At 52.5% G+C, this 20,511-nt stretch overlaps 8 protein-coding genes across 8 annotated transcripts; 3 read left to right on the top strand and 5 right to left on the bottom strand.

Annotated features, from left to right (window-relative positions):
• Positions 1–528: 528 nt before the first annotated feature.
• Positions 529–2,055, bottom strand: BDZ99DRAFT_567539 (thymine dioxygenase). The gene is made up of 2 exons (XM_033727696.1): positions 1,738–2,055; positions 529–1,568 (listed from the first exon to the last, which is right to left on the bottom strand). The coding sequence occupies exons 1-2, from the start codon at positions 1,921–1,923 to the stop codon at positions 729–731; spliced, it is 1,026 nt and encodes a 341-aa protein (XP_033580767.1). The 5' UTR covers positions 1,924–2,055; the 3' UTR covers positions 529–728.
• Positions 2,056–2,704: 649 nt separating this feature from the next.
• BDZ99DRAFT_485923 (ARM repeat-containing protein) lies at positions 2,705–6,903 on the bottom strand (the record flags this gene model as incomplete). Its single annotated transcript, XM_033722744.1, has 11 exons — positions 2,705–3,321; positions 3,371–3,972; positions 4,022–4,164; positions 4,214–4,472; positions 4,523–4,626; positions 4,681–4,905; positions 4,954–5,025; positions 5,075–5,199; positions 5,253–5,718; positions 5,768–5,916; positions 5,949–6,903. 11 exons carry the CDS (start codon positions 6,901–6,903, stop codon positions 2,705–2,707), a joined length of 3,717 nt encoding a protein of 1,238 aa, XP_033580766.1.
• A 527-nt stretch (positions 6,904–7,430) lies between these two features.
• Positions 7,431–9,905, bottom strand: BDZ99DRAFT_485922 (glycoside hydrolase; the record flags this gene model as incomplete). Its single annotated transcript, XM_033722743.1, has 5 exons — positions 7,431–8,066; positions 8,116–8,434; positions 8,483–9,414; positions 9,466–9,781; positions 9,838–9,905. The coding sequence occupies 5 exons, from the start codon at positions 9,903–9,905 to the stop codon at positions 7,431–7,433; spliced, it is 2,271 nt and encodes a 756-aa protein (XP_033580765.1).
• A 271-nt stretch (positions 9,906–10,176) lies between these two features.
• On the top strand, positions 10,177–12,093 carry BDZ99DRAFT_436301 (DnaJ domain-containing protein). Its single transcript, XM_033717533.1, has 2 exons — positions 10,177–11,278; positions 11,330–12,093. Exons 1-2 carry the CDS (start codon positions 10,295–10,297, stop codon positions 11,912–11,914), a joined length of 1,569 nt encoding a protein of 522 aa, XP_033580764.1. The 5' UTR covers positions 10,177–10,294; the 3' UTR covers positions 11,915–12,093.
• A 143-nt stretch (positions 12,094–12,236) lies between these two features.
• BDZ99DRAFT_459554 (uncharacterized protein) lies at positions 12,237–14,266 on the top strand. The gene is made up of 6 exons (XM_033719187.1): positions 12,237–12,365; positions 12,413–12,505; positions 12,561–12,679; positions 12,733–12,955; positions 13,025–13,125; positions 13,177–14,266. The coding sequence occupies exons 1-6, from the start codon at positions 12,311–12,313 to the stop codon at positions 13,939–13,941; spliced, it is 1,356 nt and encodes a 451-aa protein (XP_033580763.1). The 5' UTR covers positions 12,237–12,310; the 3' UTR covers positions 13,942–14,266.
• Positions 14,267–14,705: 439 nt separating this feature from the next.
• Positions 14,706–17,035, bottom strand: BDZ99DRAFT_495421 (uncharacterized protein; the record flags this gene model as incomplete). The annotated part of the gene is made up of 3 exons (XM_033723372.1): positions 16,720–17,035; positions 15,028–16,668; positions 14,706–14,742 (listed from the first exon to the last, which is right to left on the bottom strand). The coding sequence occupies exons 1-3, from the start codon at positions 17,004–17,006 to the stop codon at positions 14,706–14,708; spliced, it is 1,965 nt and encodes a 654-aa protein (XP_033580762.1). The 5' UTR covers positions 17,007–17,035.
• Positions 17,036–17,194: 159 nt separating this feature from the next.
• Positions 17,195–19,053, top strand: BDZ99DRAFT_567534 (IMP-specific 5'-nucleotidase-like protein 1). Its single transcript, XM_033727695.1, has 7 exons — positions 17,195–17,257; positions 17,320–17,330; positions 17,394–17,414; positions 17,481–17,495; positions 17,577–17,724; positions 17,781–18,526; positions 18,575–19,053. The coding sequence occupies exons 1-7, from the start codon at positions 17,233–17,235 to the stop codon at positions 18,866–18,868; spliced, it is 1,260 nt and encodes a 419-aa protein (XP_033580761.1). The 5' UTR covers positions 17,195–17,232; the 3' UTR covers positions 18,869–19,053.
• A 33-nt stretch (positions 19,054–19,086) lies between these two features.
• On the bottom strand, positions 19,087–19,773 carry BDZ99DRAFT_506685 (uncharacterized protein; the record flags this gene model as incomplete). Its single annotated transcript, XM_033724192.1, has 1 exon — positions 19,087–19,773. One exon carries the CDS (start codon positions 19,771–19,773, stop codon positions 19,087–19,089), a length of 687 nt encoding a protein of 228 aa, XP_033580760.1.
• Positions 19,774–20,511: the final 738 nt, after the last annotated feature.

The following is a 20,511-nucleotide window of genomic DNA, read 5'->3' as shown; positions in this document are numbered from 1 at the left end:
TCGACACACGTCTTTGATACAACGGAGACCGCAGATAGATCAGCTAAGTTGTGAACAAATGAACGAGTTGTGTTTGGAATCCAAAGAGGATAACACCAGGAGAAACACGTGCCAGCCAAATCCTCGAGTCCAGAAGATGACTACATTTTTGAGCACACGTCCAGATCCGCGGCTAACTCTTCGTGCTTCGAAAACTGCTGCGTCCTGAAAATATCAAAACAGTTCCGACCAAGAGCCCAGAAACGTCAGTACTCGGCATCATAGTGTAAACCATCCGCAGGGTAAGATTCGGCTCTACTTTTCATTGCCGCTGGAGTTCTTGAAAGCGAGTTAGGAGTGGCTTCAGCTTGATGAAAATTCTGAAAAAAAGGCTATCGTAGAAACACGCTGATTGTGCCCACCCTTCTCAACCCTCACTCAGGTTTGGGGATAGGTATTCTGCGTTTAGAAGCTCACTCTGGCTCCCGCATGCACTTTTTGAGTCTATCTTTTTCTTTACTTTAATCTAGGGATTTACTAACATAGCATGCCAGAATCAATCTCAAGTCGCACGAGCCAGCTATCGTTTTACTTCTTATTGTATTGGACGGTAATACCCATTTCTATGACCCGCTTCGCAGCCCTGAGAATATGAGGTATAGAACAGGGGGAAGCTTCCGGGTCTTTTGGGGAGTGAGGGCGCAAGTAGGTAAAAATCCCGTCAACCATACCTCCCCAAACCAACACCCTCACGAGTACAACGCCGCCATCCGCATCTGCACATACCCCCACGCCGTCACAGGCTCAAACTTCTTCGGCCTATCCTCCCCCCAGCACCCCGGCAGCGCCTCAATCACCGTCTCCATATCCGCCGTCGCAAAGAACGGAATCGAATACCGCGGCCTACACATCTCCTCCTCTCCCCCTTCCCCACTTCCCGGGACTGCCGGCGGCGCACCCACCCGATGCACCGTACTCCGCCACCGCTCGTTACTCCACCGCTCCATCAAATCCCCCACATTCACCAGCACGGCGCCCTCAACCGGCGGCGCAGGCCTAAACGTCCCCGGCGCCGCGGGGTCCTGCACCTCCAGCCCCCCGACCGCGTCCTGGAACAGCAGCGTCAGCGTGCCGAAATCAGAGTGCGCCGCGATCCGGCTCTTGCGCTCCTCCTGCAGCAGCCGCTTCGGCAGCGCGGGATAGTGCAGCAGGCGCAGCTGGAACAGGCTCTCGCTGTGCGTGGGGCTCAGGCCCGGCGCGGGCACCGCGAGCGCCAGGCTCAGCGCGTCGAGCACGCGGTGCACCAGCCCCGCGCAGTCGGCGAAGAAGCTCTCCATGAAGGCGCGGAAGCCGGGCAGCGCGGGCTCGGGCAGCCAGATGTTGGGCTGGGCGGCGTCGGTTGGGTTGCCGGACTCGAAGCTTTCTTTGACGTCGGGCACGGCGCGGAGCGCGGCGAGCTCGGCGGGCGAGAAGACGTGCTGGGATACTTTTTCGAGGCCTAAGCCTGAGAAGCCGCGGTGGTGCGAGCCGCCTGGGGGGTGCGGGGCGAGGAGCTTGGTGGCGGTGGGGAGGGCGAAGAATTTGGAGGACTGAGGGGGGGTGGTTAGAGGGGGGGTTTGGGGGGGTTGGGAGTGTGGTTGATTGCTGATTGAGATGAGGGTTTGGGGAGTGGTAGATATTTGGTCTTCAGAGAAACGGAAGAGGAAGTAGAGATAGGAGTAGAGAAAGATATGTGAAAACTAGAGAATATGTACATACCCATTCAAAGCACTCATCTACCCTCTTCTTGTCAACGCCATGGTTCTTGAGATACACGAAGCCGACATCGCGAAAGGCGTCGTCGATTTCGGAAGCTACTGCTTTCCTCTCCTCCGCAGTGCCCGTGAGGAACTTTCCGAAGTCTACGATCGGAATTGGGGATGATGGCGATGCTGTTTCCGTCATGATGGAAGAGTGTGGTTGGAGCGAGGGCGGAAAGAGGTGCTCTTGGCGGGGGAATAATGCCGTGCCAATGAAACTAGAGACAGAATAATTGAAAGGCAAAGGCACGCTTCTAAAAGGTCGAAGGAACTGCAGAGAGGAAGCTTTGCTCTGTCGAAAGAGCAGTGCCCGGAAGTATATGTAGTGACAGGGTGCTCGGGATCTGCAAATGCTGCTTCCATATTCGTCCTGCTTATTGTTCGCCTTACACCGTCTAAATTCTGACGACGTCTCAAAGATCTTCGTCTGCATTTTTTGTCAGCACATGAATATCGAGAGCATACTTCGTACAACAGCCGCGTCAGCAGTAATTGTATGGATCCAAATTTCTAACAGTACGACGAAGCACCTCATACAGCGTCAGGCCAATGCGTACGCCTTGATTCTAGATGCTAGATCAAAGATTGTTTCAGAGACTTGCGCATTCTCCAGGTTTATTTTTCGCGACTACATTAACAGTAGACTACACGTTACACCACACCATTGCCCAACCCACCAACGCCCCAAAAAGCCCAGATATGACCGCCAAACCATGCCATTCCGAGATTTTCGCCATCAGTAGAGATACAGAGAACCATTCCAACTAAGACCGATAATCGCCAGCCCAGATGTGCGCCAGATGCGAATGGAGCCCCGAAAGCATGCCCACCCGCTATGCATTTTATAAACGCTGGAAGAGGAATCATAGATGCGCCATTGTAAGCCCGGCATTTTCACTCTCTCACCATTTTCCATTTCACGTGCTTCAGTCCTGGCCGAACATGTCCGCAATACCAGCAAGTCCGGGGGAGGTGCCGCGAACAATGGTGGGTGTCGGATCAACCGTCATGTATTCCTCCTTGATTGTCGACTTTCGGGGCTTTGGTCGCTCAATCCTGCCTTGCTCGTGGATGCTCACCCCGCGAACGCTGGAGAGGAGATCTAGCACGATTGAGCGCTGGAGCGCTGTGTTTTGGTTGGCTCCGCGAAGTTGGCTGAGTTTTCGGTCGACTCGATATGTCTTGTCGGGCATTCCTGGTAACGACATGATGATGGACCTTGGAATGTCTTCGTCAAGAAGAATTATGGCCGCGATGAGAAGGGCAAGCTCCTTTTGGCAGTCAACAAAGTATGGCTCGTGGAGAGAGGTGATCGCCGCTTGGAGAATGTCGATGCAGTAGAAATCTCTGATTTGAGACTTCTCTCTAAACCAGGGGATCAATGATCGTAGTACCCGTACCACCAAGGTGACGCAGCGAGTGTCACGGACACGAATGGTGTTCTTGCAGAACAAGAAAATCGGCTCCAGAACTTCGGGAGTAGCCATAATGAATTCCGACATGCTCTGGGATTTGGTTTTCTGGCCCTCTCTGGTGGGAGAATCTATGAACGTTAGTTGCGAATACATTATTAAATAGGGGACTTGACTTACCAGGTCGCTGAAAATTCATCAACGACGAGACCAATGTGACGGCCGAATATGTGAGCTGGCGGAGGATGCTTTCCGTCTTCATCTCATCACTGAGATTGTCGTTCTGGCCAGACTCACTGATCACTTTATTGATTGCATCCCATTCAGTAGTGACTTTGCGATCAAGCTCCCTGAAAAGACCGGCGACCATCGGTGGCAAGAAATGCGCCCTCAGATGGCCAGGACATCCTTCGATCAGCTGTGTCGATACGCTCAACAAAACGGACAAATGATGTGCTGATAGTGCATGAGCATTGCCAAATAGTGATTGGCTGAGGGGCGCGGGCAGATCTGGAATGCCGTAAAAGAAGTCGCGAAAGCGGGTGAGTGAGTAAAGGATGTAGTATGAGCTTTCTCGGATTTGGCGGACGGTGCCCCGAACGGTAGATGCAAAGCCTTCAAATGTGGACTTCGACCCACTTACCCGGGCAAAGAAATCATCTCTGCTCTCTGTGGAAATGCCCGCCTGCCAAAAGCGATCCGTAAGAACCTTTTTGATAACAAGCTGGAATTCTTCTGGTAAGTGTGACCAATTTTCGATGTTATTGAAGGCTTGAGCGTGGCTGAAAATCATGTGAGCGGAAATCTGGACAGTGGAGACAATATGTTTACCTAATGAGTTGGAGGAGGTTGGGCAAAATGGATGGTATGGCTTCAGACCACAAGACAAGTGCTGTCTCGTAATTTGGAGAACCATCTCTTAGTTTCTCGGTTGACGCAGCCAACAAGGTCTTCGTGAGGCGCAGAGGAAGGCGCTATCTTTAGTTAGTATTCTGTAATCTGCCCATGAATTGTGGGGATTACTTGAGATCGTTCGAGGATGCTGGCCTGCATCGTCTGACCTTCGCCATCGAGGGATTGGGCCGACCAATCCAGAACGCGTTGAAATTTGTGAGCTGAGAAAAAGTCCGGCAATCGACTCATTCCAAGCATTTCGCAGAATGAGCCAAAGGACGACAACGACTGTGTAAACTCGTCATTTTGCCAAGCGTCTTTGACTGTTCCTAGCATATGCCGTAAGCGAACCTCGCGTGTCTCCTGATCAATGATGGTAGAGCGATGTCTATCTGTGTCAGAGAAATACCAGAGCTCGGCTGAGAGGTTTACACTCACAATATGATGAATAAGAATCCAGAGAATGCCATCCGCTGTCGATCATCATCCGTCTGTGCGGACAGAATGCTGTTGATCTTACGCTCCAGTTCGTCGTACACACCCTATAAGTCTTAGTCACACAACGTTTCGAACGGGTGACAAGGATATCAACTCACCATGAACTCATTTGGAAACATCATAGCGAGCTTCGACATCTCTTGACTGCATGTTCGCTCAAGGTCTTTGACCGCATCTGAGTATGTAGGCGTGGCGGGATTATCTGGAAGGTGGGAATTGAGTATGTACTCTAACAGACTCAGAGCAAAGGCAGAACTCTCGGGGAGAGCTTTTGTAGAAAACGTGACCAGAAGCTGGATAACTTTTCTTGCAATTTCAGGATCCTACGCAACGTTAACCTATAGTCGTATAATGCAAGAAGACGGAAATACCTCGAATCTGCGGTTCATCAATTGCCTGCACCATTGCTCGATAGCGTCCTGCATGGCATTCCTGTCGTGATCCTTTCAAAGGGTTAGAGCCTGTGGCCAATAAGGAAGGAGATTGGCATACGTCTTTTTGTGGATCTGACCCTTGTGTGGATAGCCATTTGAGATATCCACGAAGGGCAGCGTTGATCACCGTTACTTGTGCGTCGACTCGGAGAACCGGGGTGGAATGCTTGTGAAAAGATTGGGCTGATACATGTTAGCTGCAGATGTCTTGGAGAGTAACGCAGCATTCTGCGAACCTTGAAAGGGCGGAATTCCGTTGTACAGATTTTGGAACAGGGTATCAGCCTGCCCGAAGATGTGTTGCATTGCTTCGATAGGCGTCCTCCGCACGGTGACCTCAACCACATCCTCGCAATATCGTCGATAATTACCCAGGAACGCGTGTCGCTCCGGGAAAGTGTCAATGTCTTCGTTAAGAAATAGCAAGGTAACGTCATCTGAGTCCTCTGGCAAGGCTTCGTAGCGAACCAGCCGTGAGCAGCAGGTCTCTAGAAGGCCGCCGATCATCTGGTTCACAACCTCAGACTCTCGGACTATGCGCGATCTCAAAAGTTTGGTCCAACAATGCAATACAGGAATGGAGACCACCAAGCTGGGATTGCGGAGCATATCAAAAAACAAATTGAGCGTCCCAGGAATATCACTGCCTTCGGGAATGAGCTGCGGTTTGTGTTCTATAAAGCTCCCTAGACTAGCAGCAAGCTTACTTGGTCAGTATCATCTTCATCCACATGTGTCGGAAATGAGTTACCTCAGCGAGTTTCTTGCAAAGCGAATATTTCTGCTCATTAATGTCATGAACATCCATGTCTACTAGCGTCCAACTGTAGACTTCTTGGAGGAGAGAAACGGTTCCGGGGGTGAACATGGGGCAGACAATGTCAACGAAAGCCTTGTCATCTTGAAGATGCGGTCTACAAGAGATGGCATACAGCACTTCGACTGCGGCCTATGTATCACGTTAGTGTCTGATGAGAGGGCTTCAGGTAGTGGGCTCGTCACCTGTTGAATGGTGACCACGGGCACCGCAAGTGCTTTGCACACGTGCTCGATGATTTGCGTCGTAGCAATGCCGGGCAACATAACCCATGCTACCGCTGCTTTGAGGGTGTTCAGCGTTTTGATCGCGCAGGTAGTGATGCGTTCGTTGTTCTGGAAGTCGTTGGCCAAACACCAACTCAGGAGATCACATAGTCTCTTCAGCCAGCCATCTTCACCAAATTTGAGATTTAGATTGGTGTCCCGGTCAGGCAAGTGCTGCGCGAGCACGGCAGCCGGAAGAAATATATCGACGCACGCCCTGCCCAGATCTTTTCCTCGCAGGACAGCGGTTGGGTCTTCACGGGTGAAGATTTCTTCCGACAGTGTTTCGAGCACGTAGAGCACCACCGCCTGGTGGTGGAGCGACGACTGCCACAGTCCCACAAGCCGCTCGTCCATGTCCATCCACTCGGCGCCCCAGGAGCGTTTCGCTACCTCTGTCCATAGCTGAGCGACTTTGTTCCGCAGATAGACCGGGTCCTCTTCAGAGATACCCTGCGCGAGTTGTATCACGTAGTCTCGCAACGCATCGCCCTGTTCAACGGTGTAGTCTTCCCAGCCATACTTTATCGAATATTCGAGCATAGACAGGCCATAGTGGCGGAGGGCGGCCGGTTGGGCCCTGTCGATTGCCAACGTGAAGCCGTGGGAGGGCGCCTCGGGAAGTTTCTTCGCCTGGTCAAGATAGGCAGTCGCTTCCTTACGGGTGTCGTTGGAGGAGCGAGAGTCGTAAATAGCCTCCAGTGCCTGCAACACCTGGGACAGATCATGCGGAGGCTCGACCTGGGCGGCGCCACCGCCGTTGGTGACGGGTTGCGGGGATGTCCTAGGACCACTGGAGTCCATCATGGCTGCGGTGCGGACAGCCAGAGGGTCTGAGTCTATTGAGGGCTGTCAGCTCGGGTTGCAGATGCAGGGTCCATAGGGTGCAGGTCAGCGCGGTACCTAAGGGTTAGATTTGGTGGTGAGGCTGCGTCCGGTGAGGACGTGAAGGTAGGAAGAAAACAGCGGGACGCATGTCCTTAACAAAGCACGGTGTGGCAGCGTGCACACGTGCATAGAGTCATCTCAAGTGCGGTGCAGAGGATTCACATCGACGTGGCCAGGCAGACGGAGGCAGGCAGAAGATGGGGTCCCAGCGGCGCGTTCCAGAGCTGGAATTTCTATTATAGCAGAACGCGCACGAGGCCCAGACGGCACGGTAGAAGCTTAACGTGAGGTTGGTTTGTATCTGCAGTGTTCTGATATGTCCTAGGATGAGGCTCCCCAGGAATCCTATATGCGCCAAGTCCATACACGGCCGCCAAACAAACGCGCAGACGCCGACAGCGTGACTATCGAACCACCAAAGGCCCCCATACCCCTGCACTGATTCACATCACACTACATCCCTTTAAGGTATTCAAGTAGTATCCCTCCTCTGCGCCTGCTGCGGTGCCTTGCTGCCGCGAGCCCTTGATTTTTATCGTCTGATCGCCCTCAGCATGCCACCACCGCAGTATTTGATGCAGCGCCCCATTCTCGTCCTCGGTGCTAATCGTCCATTTCCCCCCGCTAACCTCCACGCTCGTGTCGTTGGGCGGGAAGTGGAAGTCGGGGAGGAAGACCACCGTCGGCGCCTCTTCCCTGGTCGAGCTCGGTGCGAAGAGAGACATGGAGAACGTGCGGTTTCGGAGATCGAAGCCATATTGCGAGATATCCCCGTGCGCCGTAACCGGAGTGGGTCTCACATATGCCTCTGCGGCGCGGAAGCTCTGCGAATCAGCGTCACTGGATTGCTGCCGAGCGCCTTGCAAGGTCATGTCTTCCGCCGAGAGGGTTTGCTTGAGGTTTGCCGGGGATACGGTCAGGGTCTCGGAGGACTGTGCTTGCGAGTATGCGGGGGACGTGGTGTCGAACGACGCGCGGGAGTCGCTTGAAGGCTTTTGTATAGGAGGTAGTATGCGGTCGTTAGTGGAGAAAATCGAAAGGTCTTCGCCATTCCATAGATCTCCCCATTCGTGGCTGTTCTGTTTCGACTTAGCGAGTGGTACTCAATTGAGTCTGAAGCGAACTTGCCGTAGCTACGTATGTCCAGAGTGCGAATCCATTAGCTCTGCTCTCTTCGAGGGCGAAGTGGTTAGCATCCATAGCTGCAATCTGGCTACTGTAGTCGCCCGTTTTGTACGCGTACTTGTCATCCATATCGTAGGGGATGCCGATCTCGGTGAAGACACATGGATGGATTCCCATGTACTCGGTACCTTCTTCGCGAATCGCGGCAAGCTGGTGCGCAAGGCAGTTCCGGATCGCCGTCTCCCCAAATTTGATAGCAAAAGCCGGGGTCAGATATTTACCCCTCAGTACACCAAACACATCAACGTTCCAGACACGATTCCTGGGAAGTTAGTCATAATACAGAATATGTAGAGCTGATTGCACATACCATTTCTTTGTTAATAGCGTGATGCCGTCGTAATAATGTGGTGAAAATATCATGTTTGGATCGTCATCTTCCGTCCCCTTTATAGACGGTGGTATCTCTAGAACGGGCGGCTGGAAGAACATGAGAGAGTCAGGGAACACAGACTTGACCATCGTGCTATATTTCCGGTAGTGTTGCATGTAGTAATGATTTGTGAAGTACTCGTAGTCGATCTTGTCGCCATTTTGTGGGTTGTTGCCAAAATAATTCTTCCTTAGGATTGTATCCGTCGCTGGGTCCCAGACACCATGCTGAGCCCATATACACTCTCCAAGCTTCCATCCCGGGTCACGTTTCCAGCCATAGCGAGAGTCATCGTAGTCTGCGGGAAGCCACGCTGAACGTCCTTTGGGGTCGATTAAAAGGGAACCAGACTTGTAAGGCCCCATGCCGCCAAAGTCCCATGTGTTTATCTCGCAAGCTCTACCCGATCCGGTCAGAATTGCCTGCCAAGCCGTTGGCGATGTGCCTTTTTGCAGCTTCTGCTCGGTTGGAATGACAGTCACATCCTGATAGCTTATCAATCCTCTGTTGGGCTCGTTGAGACTCTCCCAGCCGACAATGGGGTCGTATTCTAGGTCACCAGCCTCGTGGATTCGTGTTGCAAGGTGCTTGCATGCCGCGATGTAGTGATCCGTCAGGTAGTCCTGGATGTTTTTCCCGTCGATGATTGCTTTTGGCGCAAAGTCTCGCCCCCCGAAGAACAGTGTGAACATGACCTGGCAAGCAAGCCGAGTGTAGTTGGTTGCCCAGATCATCTTGGGATACTCGGCTGGTTTAGGATAGGTATTGTGGACCAGAGCAGCCTCAGTGACATCGAACGCGCGCGGATCCAGCCCACACGCATACAACGTCCACATGGGCGCTCCTGATCCACCTGAAAATCTCGACCACTAGCAAATATCAGATCTGAAGGAATGTATTCCTCGAGCAGGCCTACGTACAACATCCTGATGAGGATCCATGAAGACAAAGAATCCATAGCGTTTTGCAACGCGAAGCACTGCAATTGTGTGCTGGATCCACTCTTCGTCATATCGACCCGGGCCTGCCGCCTCTATAGCCTCCCAGGTAAAGATGTATCGTATCGTGTTATATCCCCACCTTTTCAATCGCGCAAAGTGGACATTGGCCGAGTCAACCGTGAAAGGTCGGTCGATGAAGGAGACATTGTCGCCGTCGAAGAAGTCGTCAGGCACATGCGACGGGAGGTCGGGTTTCGAGGGTAGTTTGGCATCTGCTGCTGCATTGATACCATGCCTTCAAGGTGCAGTACATATGTTAGCGGATTTCACAAAGACAATCTAGGTCCGTACAGGATGACTTCGCGATTATCGGCATCACGGAACGTGCGGCCATCGATGCGTAGTCGGAGAGGCGCCATGAGCGAGTCTAGAGAGGAGGGCAGACGTGGATGGCGCCTCAAGGGGCAGTCTGTTTATATGGGGGACCAGCGGAACCGTGGAAGAGTATGCAAGTCGTCAGATAGCAACGGAACGAGGGCCGTCCATGCGCGTCATCCCCATAGTTTCGTTCACATGGGGGGTCCTAGTCAGGTCGACGCATCGGATCGCAATGTGGCCTAGATAACGTGGCTTGGTCAATTGGTTCAGCCTCATAAAGAGATGCCAGAGTGGCCATTCAGGGCTCCTGCGCTCTTGCATCCTTTCACTCTATATTTAATGTCGCCGGCAGAGGCCAGCTTTCCTCGCGCTCCTTAACCCATTTCTTCCTTTCGAGCTCGTTTTCTTTCTCTTCCTACCCGTCGCCGCCATGATCTTGCCGCTCACGTCGCTCGCCCTCGGAGCTATCCTGCTCTCCTCGCCCCTCGTCGCCGCCCTCTCGCCCTCAGACATCCCCGCCGACACTCCCGTGGCCCAACTCCTCAAGAGCGCGACCGCAAATCTTGCCGCCGGAAATGCTCAAGACGCGCTCGTCTACTTCGACCAGGCCGTCACGCGCGACCCGAGGAACTATCTCACTCTTTTCAAGCGCGGCGCTGCATATCTCTCCTTAGGGAAGAACCAACAAGCTCAACATGATTTCGACAAAGTGCTGGAGCTGCAGCCGGGCTTTGAAGGCGCCCTGGTGCAGCGCGCAAAGATAAAGAGTCGAAGTGGCAATTGGGCTGCTGCGAGAAAGGACTATGAAGCTGCTGGGAAGCTTGGAGGGGAGGAGATCGCGACTTTGGAGGAGGCACAAGCCGCTGCTCTGTTAGCTGTAGAGGCCGCAGAGCGTGGAGACTGGGAGGCATGTGTTGCACAGGCAGGTGTTGCCATTATAGTTGCCGGGACAGCATCCGATCTTCGACGACTGAGGTCAAGGTGTCGATTCGAGCGAGGGGAGGTCATGGAGGGCGTCAGCGACTTGCAGCACCTGCTACAAATCAACTCCGGGAGCACCGAGCCATACTTGAAGATCTCGACTATGACTTTCTACGCGTTAGGCGAAACTGAGAAGGGCCTACAAGAGATTCGGAAGTGTTTCCAGTCGGACCCCGACTCTAAGGCTTGCATGAAGGTCATGAAGCGCGAGAAGGCTATCGAGAAGCAATTGAAGAAACTGAAACAGTTCATGGAGAGACGACAATTCGTTAGCGCCACAAAATTACTAGTGCCGAGCGGAGAGGACATTGGACTCCTTGCAGATGTGAAGGAAGACATTAAATCCTACAAGGATCAAGACATAATTCACAAGAGCTCTCCGGACGGACTCTACACCACGCTGGTAGAAATGACGTGTGAAGCATACGTGGAGGTAAGTTGATGCGAGCCCTCTAAAAATTCCGTTGCTGATGGTTCTATTTAGTCGAACAACAACAAGAAAGCGCAGCCGTATTGCGCAGAGGCCTTGTCATTGAATCCAACGTCGTTATATGGGCTACTCTCTCAGGCGCGAAAGCAGCTCGATGCCGATGACTTCGAGGGTGCCATCCGTACACTGAACGAGGCAAAAGAACACCACCAATCGAACGGAAAGATCCAGGAGCAACTCCAAAAGGCTCACCTAGAACTAAAGAAGTCAAAGCAAAAGGACTACTACAAGGTTCTTGGCGTTCCACGAGATGCAGATGAACGAACCATCAAGCGTGCCTGGCGTGACCACACGAAGAAGTTTCACCCCGACAAGGCTCCAGCACACGGGATAGCCCCAGAAGAAGCGCAAACGAAGATGGCAGCCATTAACGAGGCCTATGAGATTCTGAGTGATCCTGAGCTCAAGGCCAGGTTTGATAACGGAGACGATCCCAACAATCCAGAGCAGCAGCAAGGTCACCCATTCCAAGGCTCGCCATTTGGCCAAGGACAAGGCGGACAGCAATTCATGTTCCGGCAAGGCGGCGGTGGATTCAAATTTCAGCAGGGCGGATTCAACTTCCCAGGAGGGTTCTGAAGCACGTTTCTATTCATTTCTGGCGTTAAAAGGGAGCATCAGCGGGAACTTGGAGGCACCCTGGCGTAATTATATCCGCATCAAATTACTTCCAGCGAACATGAGCACCGGTGTGTTGTCTGTAACTAGATTCAGATGCCTCCCCGGCAAGCAATTGATTTATCCAAGCATTCACTCTATATGTACAGCATGCAACAATGCATGGAACTGGTGTGATCTCCTATTAACTAACTTCGTGACCTCATGTGACTCTACCCCATGCGCGCTACTCGCTTGAAGATGTTGCGGCCTCGAAACTCCAAGGGCTCCATCATCCACCCCACCAGCTCCCAGCGCTGTTCAGTGCCCGGCGCAACCCCAGGAGGATGCAGCTGCTGTCTGTACGGCGACCTCAGCATGGCCTTTGAGGGCGTGTTGTACAACCTCGAGAATGAGCAGCAGTTCTGGGATGGTGCGTGCTGCTTCAACCCCGCGCATGCCTGTGCTAATCCTCCGCAGAGCTGGACGAGATTGTTTCCACGCGCTGCAGCGACCACGAGAGAATAGACGATGCCCTGCGCTCGTATCTCAGCTTCACTACCGAATTCAGAGGTACAATACTTCGCGAAACCCCGCCGGAATCGCGAACAATGTTGACCATGGGCAGCCGAGTACCTCTCTACTGAAGACGACATCACCAAGTGTAGTCGCCGTCTCATAGAAGGCGACCTCTTTGCGAACCACAAAGACTATGTCCGCCGGCAAATTGTGTATTGCATACTACAGGTCAGACCCTATGCCTTCTATGATCATTCGAGGCGAGGCTGATCATGGAGCAGGAGGACGATAACCCAACTCTCCATCTAGTCGCGACCTTTCTGCTGGTCGATGGCAGCAATCACGATGCCACCTTCGAGATGATGCAGGCCGAGGGCGCCTTCTCGCGCCTAGTCGAGCTCGTACAACGCCCGGAAGTTGAAGCGGATATGGACTTGCACCAGCTTCTCTTGAAGCTCTTGTATGAAATGTCACGAATACAGAAGTTGAGCTGGGACGATCTGGGTGAGTTACACGATAGACTCCTGATTATTCGGCATGGCTGCATACCGTTCGTACTAATAAAAGGAATAGTGGCTGTAGATGATGCTTTCGTTCTGCGTCTCTTTCAAATCATAGAGGGGGCTTCATACGACGTTGACGATCCTTACCACTACCCCGTAATTCGCGTTCTGGTACGTAAAATTTGTGTATTGATACATGTACAGCATTAACATCATCTCCAGCTGGTCCTGAACGAGCAATACATGATTGCATCCACATCTTCGGCCACCGTTTCTCCGCCACCAAGAGTAACCAACCGCGTAATAAAGGCCCTCTCCACCCACGGCTTAAGCTACAAGACCTTCGGAGAAAACATCATTCTCCTCTTGAACCGCGAGTCCGAGTTGTCCCTCCAACTGCTAATCCTCAAGCTCCTCTTTCTCATATTCCAGTCATCATCCACGGCCGAGTATTTTTATACCAACGATCTCCACGTGTTAATAGACGTCATTCTGCGCAACCTTTTAGACCTTCCCTACGACGAACCACGCGCAGAGTCTCTACGCCACACCTACCTCCGCGTTCTCCATCCGCTACTAGCAAATAGTCAAGTCAGCCGGCCGCCTCACTACAAACGTACCGACATCCTCCGCCTCCTTAACATGCTAGCGACAAGTGGCACCCATTTCGCTCCTATCGACGACACGACACTCCGCCTCGTCAAGCGCTGCACCACCGTTCCCTGGCTTCAAGAAGCCGGTAACCCCTCCCGCTCGAATTCTTACTCAGACGCCGAAGGCGGCGCGAGCGCCCCCTTGACCCCACTTTCCGGATCCCATGAAAACAATGCAATCGGCGAGGGCCAGAGGGAGCTTGCAAGGCGCATGCTAGGCATGAGTGTGAAGGCTGGAAACGAAAGCGCGACAAGTGTTGTCGCGGTGGCTGCACATACGGCGAGGCCTGGGATACAAACACCGAGCAAAGTGCGAGATGCGCAGGAGGACTAGGTTGAGATAGCAACGACTTGAAGAATTTTCCATGGTCAGCATTATCGGCAGGATCTTTAGGCATATTATGTTGAGCTGGATAGAGTGAATGCATCGTGGGCGGCGTTTATCGATCACGTGGAGCGTTATGGTATGCGAGGTTTTGGAATTCATCTTTTCTTCAGTGGGGAGTGGCGGGAGAAGTTCTCTTAATGGCGTATTGTAGATGAGGATTCAAGATATCCAGGGCGGAGTATATAGTAACCACACAAGCTTACCTCAACAGTATCCCCTTGGCATGTCCTTCGCATCTATACATACAAAAAGTTCTTCCGTGGTCAGATTCGTAAGAACTTGCAACTAAAGCGGCTAAAAGCCTTTACGGCGGTGCCTCACGATCTCTACTCTAGCTCACTATACTTCCGGTTGCTTGAGTCTCAAACGACCTTGGAAGTAGGGACTACGTGACTTACCCACCGGCGCCCTCCACCTCTACCGAAATATGAATCTCACGGTTAGATTCGTAACAATTTGCAATGGAAGCGGATAAAGCCTCTGTGGGGGTCATATGACTATGCTCCAAACGCAGACTACGTGTCCAGGCTTTTACTCGTGATCTGTGGATAAAAAGGGGGGCACGCGGCGTGTTCGCTGAGGGTCCCTCCGCGTCTTTCAAAGAATTTGTTTGTACGGTTAGGATCGTGAATTGTTGGGACTAACAAGTGTGAAATCCAGATAATTGTACCTTAGTAACTCGGAAACTTTGCTCTAAACGAAAACCTAATTTACGAGCGCTTGCTTGGAGGAAGAGAAGGGATTGCGCTGCGTCCGTATTGCAGTATCTCACCAAAGGTCTAGTCACGGTCGTTCGTCACTGCTTGGGGTGCCCTTGTGAGACTTTCAAAGGCTAACACACCATGCGAAGTTCGATGCCGTGGAAATTAAGCTACTACATGACTAGTCGGCTACTCCACAGCAGGGTGATTCCTAAACCGGCACTCCTTCGCCACTATTTGAGGTACCCCCCATATGCTTTCCAAAACCAAGCCAAGACGTCAAGTTCGATGCAGTGGAAATCAAGCGACCTCTCAAGGCTTCACATCCCACTCCGCAACAACATCCTCCAACGGCCTCTTCCCAGCCCCCGCACTCCCATCCCACGCGTACTCCTCCACCCGTTCGATGGGACCCTCCCACACACACGTCACCAGCAACCTTGTCTGCTCCAAGTTGACGCGCAAACGCTTCTTAGGTTGCTTAGACGCGTCCGATGGGTTCAGTTTCCGTGGCTGTTTCGTGAGCTTTGGAAGCTCCTTCAGCGGTGTCCATCCGCTGAAGGATTTTGCAATCACGGAATTGGATAGGTGGAGCGAGATGAGCTGGTCGATGTAAGACGTCAGGTCCGCAAGGATCGTGAATGTGAACGTGCGGGCCGTGACTACTTCGGAGTAGATGGCTGTGGCTACCGCTTGTGGGAGCGTGAGGGTGTATTCGGTGCCGAAGATGGGTTGAGTGACGAGGGTACGGATCGCGATGCTGAGGGATTCCTGGTGGGTGGCGCCTCTGAGAGAGGAGGGGAGGCGTATCGATGCGGTTGTTGTTTGCGGCCTGATGAGGGTGTTGACGAGCTTGTCTGTAGACGACTCTATCTCTGTGGGTGAGGTTTTGATGGTTGCGGAGAGGTTGGATAGTTTGGGGTCGAACGTGAGTTTTGTGGAGACGTTCAGTCCGGCGCTGGAGAGAATCGATTTTGTGTGCTGGAGATAGTCTCGGACAGATTGAATGGCCTGGGCATTATGGAAAAAGTTCAGTAAGGGACGTAGTATCGGAGGTGGTAGATTTGGTATCTTCTGTTCAGAAAGAGGTCTGGGTATTTGTGACCGGCGATGCAAGCGTTGTCTATGCTCGTAGCAGAGAAGCAGGCGGAGGGCTTCGGCTACGTTTTGAGCAATTGAGTCTGACGAATGGTCGTCTATCTGCGGCAATATCTCGTCCAGAAGCACAATATCGATCAGTACAATTCGCTTTGATCCATCTGTCGCAGGTGCTGGAAGATGGATCACCGAGTCCCGCATTTTGACATCGTGAGACAGTAATATTCGAGTCTCTAGAGACATCTCATGGTACAGTTCTTCCTCGAACAAGGAGTCTCGTGCCCGTCGTATCAAGTCTTCGATGGATGGCTGAGTTATGTCGTCTGTCGAAGGTAATTTCGAGGTGCCGGTGATCCTGCCATCCTCTTGAATCCGGACACGCACGGCCTTTGGTTTCTGGGTAAGCCCTGCGTCGAGTATGATGCTTCCTTTGTCGTCCATCCGCAAAGGTGAGAATCCACGATTCTTGAAATGGTCGCTCGCTTCCGCAAAGCCGAATTGAACACCCAAGATTGGTCTACGACCGTCTCTAGCTATCCGACGGACTGACCATCCCTTCTTTGCAATTGATAGCACTTCTTCCCAGTATTGTGTCTCTTTGCGAACCTCGCTCTCTAGTCGAGTCGCTGCTTTCAGAACACTGTCGGCAGCGTCCTCGAGCCCCTTCATCCTCCAACCCTTCGCGGCAAGCTCTTCCCTCCGCTTTTCTACGACATCTGGCTCTTTTAGAGGCCATTTGTCAACACCGAGAGTGCCTGGGAGTTTGAATTCTTTGACATATGGCGACAAGGTGGTATCGGCCAGCTTCGGAGCATCTCGAGAGACAAGGAGAGACAGGTAATCCTGCATGTATCGCGCTTCATTCAAGGCAGTCCTATTTAAAGCTCAGCTATGATCTTAAGAGTCTTGGTATCCGACAGTATACCCTATAAAGCCCACCATCTGTATTTTGGCTTTCATTATCTCCTCGTAACGTTCCTTCTCGTCCTGTGCCGGAGCCTCCTCGTCTTCTTCGACACCTTCCATCACATCGTCGGGTCCATCCTTTGCGGTGGCGATCTCCTCTTTGAGGCCTTCCTCGGTGATGTGTCGGAAGTGCCCTCGTTGCTGAAAGAGCCGCGCGAACTGCAGCTGGAGGTCGTCTGAGGACGAGTCTTGGGTAGGCCATGGGCGTAGCGAGACAGGAAGCGATTCGGATTCTATGTCAGCCATATTGGGCGTCCTAGTTGTGTGGTTTGCGCAGCTGCAGCGAAGTTGCTGGTGTTTTGTCAAGGGCTGGTTGAGCCATGCATAGCCGGCGGTACAAGCCGCTTGGCGGCGGGAACTTATCGATAAGGAGCTTAAATTGTGCAAGTGACCGTAGCGTCCCCGGTGACTGCTCAAGCTCTAAAGCTTCCTCTCCCCCACACCGCCCTGTCTTCATACAGAGACACCAGCCATGACGACCAGATACAGAGTAGAGTGTACGTATATCTCACTGCTGCGCACGAAAAGAACAGAATTCACCGCTAAACAATTCACACAGATGCTCTCAAAGTACGTGCTGTTAAGGTCCAATGTGTTTGTCTACGGATAGCTTGCTGATACCGCTGTTTCTAGACCCACCGTCGCGATCAATTGGTGCGTTCTCGACGAGCTACACTCAATTGATCTGCCAGTAGCTAACAGTGCTTGTCTGGCAACTAGATAGAATGGATCAAGGTATGCTATGCGACTAGTTTCCTCGAATATGTCCTCGGTTTGCATAGTCTATAGAAACACGTATTCTAATAAGACCTCAAGGCTCTTCTTGCAACACCATTTGTGTTGCATTCACAGCCAACTGCTGTGTTCGAGCCCCATAAAGATACCATGGATCACATGGCTACCAACGCTCAACGACGTTATGCCGAGATAATGCGGGATATTGAAGAGCTTATAAACGACCACAGTTTGTGTCCCCATATGCCAACCTTTCCAAGAGCAATTGGTTGATTGGGACTCTAGTTGCCCACCAGAAAGCTGGCACGCATGAACGCTCCAAGCTCAAGCTCCTTGTTCCCTCAGTAGCCACCTTCTTTACGCCGCTGCTGCTCCACGATGCATTTGTATGGCAGGATCAACGACGCTTTATCAGCTACCGTCGCTTTGTTGCACCTTCATTTAACGATGTCAGGCTCATCCTAAATACCGCCCAAGTCATGAGCTTGATCCGCGGAGGCCCCTTGGAGCTTGCAACATTTGACGGAGACGTCACTCTTTACGACGACGGAAAGTCGTTGACGGAAGACAACGTAGTTATTCCACGAATTCTTCGGCTCATCGAGAATGGCACTCGGATCGGCATAGTCACCGCTGCTGGGTACACAGAGGCTCGCCGATACTATGAGCGACTCCATGGCCTTCTGGACGCTCTGAACGTTTCTGATATCCCTACTGGCCTCAAACACAATCTGATTGTTATGGGAGGAGAAGCGAACTATTGCTTCCGGTTCGCGGAGAACAGTCCAGATTTATTGACGTTTGTGCCTCGGAAAGACTGGCTATTGGATGAGATGTTGCTATGGGAAGAGTCGGATATCACTGAACTGCTTGATGTCGCCGAGGCCGCTCTACGAGATTGTGTCAAAAACCTGCGTCTTCCAGCTCAAATCCTTCGAAAGGAAAGAGCCGTGGGAATAATTCCTCCAGAGGGTGTCAAGTTTCCTCGAGAATCGTTGGAGGAGACTGTCATGGTTACTCAGAAGATTCTTGTGAGTGTCGATGTCGAAACTGCAGAAGCAGAGCTAATCAACATCTAGGAAATGTCTCCGGTAGGACGTCGACTGCCCTTCTGTGCCTTCAACGGTGGCAATGATGTTTTTGTCGACATTGGCGACAAGTCTTGGGGAGTGCTTGCATGTCAGCGGTTCTTCGGCGGTCTTGAAGGTAGCAAGACCCTCCACGTGGGCGACCAGTTTCTTTCCGCTGGCGCGAACGATTTCAAAGCTCGCTTGGCTTGCACGACAGCATGGATCGCGAGCCCGGCCGAGACTGTCCAGCTGCTGGACGAGATTGCAGAGTTGGACGAGATGCAGCAGCGGAAGACCAGGTAAACGCACTCAGCATGGTATGCTTTCATTGGGTCAGAAAGAAGCGGAGCTTCAAACCTTCAGGCGTTCAGGTGGTCCAAAAGCACCACGTCCCTAGTATTACCCGCTAGTACGACTTCACACGAGTATCGAAGGATAGCATAGCTTACTTCAGTGTTTCAAATGGATTAATTATCACAAGCACATACTAGTTCGCTTTCGTTTCTCCCTCCTTCCCCCTCTCAGACCTCATCCATCCCCAATATCCTCCTCAACCGCTCCGGTACCTCGTAAACCCTCTCATCAGGAATCAACCCTCTCTCCACCAGCTCCACCTTCATCACGTCCTTCTCCTCTTCAACCACCTTCTTCAAAGCCCTCGCCCGCTGCGTCACATCCTCTATCTCTACAATCCCCTCCTCGACCCACTTCTCCACCAACGCCCTCGGAATCCCAATCTGGATACTCCGATGCTCCAACTTGCCGACCCGAAAACTCCGCTCGGGGTCCCACTGCACCACTACTCTCTCACTGCGCTTCCGTTTCTCTAGCTTGTCCTCCTCATCCCCGTCCTCCCCCTTCGTCGGCGCCAGCCCATGCGCCAGCACAGCCGTCTCAAGCAACGCCTCAAAGTCTGCACGCTGCATCTTCAGCGCGAGTATGTTCGTCTGGCGCACGTCCTTGTACGAGTAGCCGGCGCGGTACATCATCCAGCACCAACTCGGCTTTATCCACGTCATGCGCGTGAAAGAGAAGTCGGGGGAGGCGGAGAGTTTTTGGTGCGCGACTGCCGCGGACGCTATAGCTGCGGAATAGGCTTGGTATACGGTTATCGTTGTCGCGTCGTAAGTGGCGCGGATCTGGCGGTAGGGAGTGGGTGGTTTGGAGATAGTTGTGGGGGTGGTTGTGGGAGTGGTTGGGGAGGCCATGGTTGCGGGCTAGGGTTGCGGTTTTTGAGGCGAATCTACTAACTGGTTGCTGGGAAATGGGGATTGGGGAAGTAATGGAGGTGTTTTTATGTGTGAATCGGGGAGCTGAGGTGGGCGTGGAGTCATGATGAGGGTGTGTGGCGCGGAGGGGCTGCGCCACCACGGATGCAGCAACGTGGGAATGGAGTCATGCGAGGCGCACTTTTGGAAGCTGGATGGCACTGTTTGGAGGGGTCTGGCTGGGAAATGAAGGGCTGGGCAAGAGGGAGGCTGGTTTGCGCTGCGTTGAAATTGACATTGTGGGTTGGTTTCGGGACACCTCTAACGGCTGTGAAGGGGTGGCAGTTTAGGAATCTACCTGCCCTGAAGTATCTGGCCGGTTAACTGTAGCTGCTAGATGGTGGGCCGGGCAAGAGATAGGTTGATTTGCACGGCTTGGAAATTGACATCGTGTGTTGCGTTTTAAGAGTTCATGGGGGCACCTCAAACAGTCGCGAAGGAGTATTGATTTGTGAATCTACCTGCCCTGAAGTAGCTTATCGGTCAAGTGTAGCTTCAAGATGAGGGGTCGGTCAAGAGGTAGGCCGATTTGAACTGCTTCGAACTTGACATCGTGTCTTCGCTCATGGGGGCACCTCGAACAATTGCGAAGGAGTGTTAATTTACCAACCTACCAGCCCTGAAGTAGCCGACCGATCAAGAGCAGCTACTAGGTGGAAGGCCAGTTAAGAGGTAGCC

The sequence above is a fragment of the Mytilinidion resinicola genome, assembly GCF_010093595.1.
Source record: "Mytilinidion resinicola strain CBS 304.34 unplaced genomic scaffold BDZ99scaffold_4, whole genome shotgun sequence".
NCBI lineage: Eukaryota > Fungi > Ascomycota > Dothideomycetes > Mytilinidiales > Mytilinidiaceae > Mytilinidion > Mytilinidion resinicola.
Note: the sequence above shows the minus strand (reverse complement) of the source record. Positions and strands in the feature narration are given on the sequence as shown.

What these genes read in the sequence shown, in the direction of transcription:
- BDZ99DRAFT_567539 (XM_033727696.1), bottom strand. Translation starts at nt 1,923, where the DNA reads ATGACGGAAACAGCATCGCCATCATCCCCAATTCCGATCGTAGACTTC. An exon ending in TAGATGAGTGCTTTGAATGG is followed by an intron (nt 1,569 to 1,737) that starts GTATGTACATAT and finishes ACCCCCCCTCAG; the next exon opens with TCCTCCAAATTCTTCGCCCT.
- BDZ99DRAFT_436301 (XM_033717533.1), top strand. Translation starts at nt 10,295, where the DNA reads ATGATCTTGCCGCTCACGTCGCTCGCCCTCGGAGCTATCCTGCTCTCC. An exon ending in CGTGTGAAGCATACGTGGAG is followed by an intron (nt 11,279 to 11,329) that starts GTAAGTTGATGC and finishes GGTTCTATTTAG; the next exon opens with TCGAACAACAACAAGAAAGC.
- BDZ99DRAFT_459554 (XM_033719187.1), top strand. Translation starts at nt 12,311, where the DNA reads ATGGCCTTTGAGGGCGTGTTGTACAACCTCGAGAATGAGCAGCAGTTC. An exon ending in CTTCACTACCGAATTCAGAG is followed by an intron (nt 12,506 to 12,560) that starts GTACAATACTTC and finishes GACCATGGGCAG; the next exon opens with CCGAGTACCTCTCTACTGAA. An exon ending in ACCCCGTAATTCGCGTTCTG is followed by an intron (nt 13,126 to 13,176) that starts GTACGTAAAATT and finishes CATCATCTCCAG; the next exon opens with CTGGTCCTGAACGAGCAATA.
- BDZ99DRAFT_567534 (XM_033727695.1), top strand. Translation starts at nt 17,233, where the DNA reads ATGACGACCAGATACAGAGTAGAGT. An exon ending in AGAGCTTATAAACGACCACA is followed by an intron (nt 17,725 to 17,780) that starts GTTTGTGTCCCC and finishes TTGGGACTCTAG; the next exon opens with TTGCCCACCAGAAAGCTGGC. An exon ending in TGGTTACTCAGAAGATTCTT is followed by an intron (nt 18,527 to 18,574) that starts GTGAGTGTCGAT and finishes ATCAACATCTAG; the next exon opens with GAAATGTCTCCGGTAGGACG.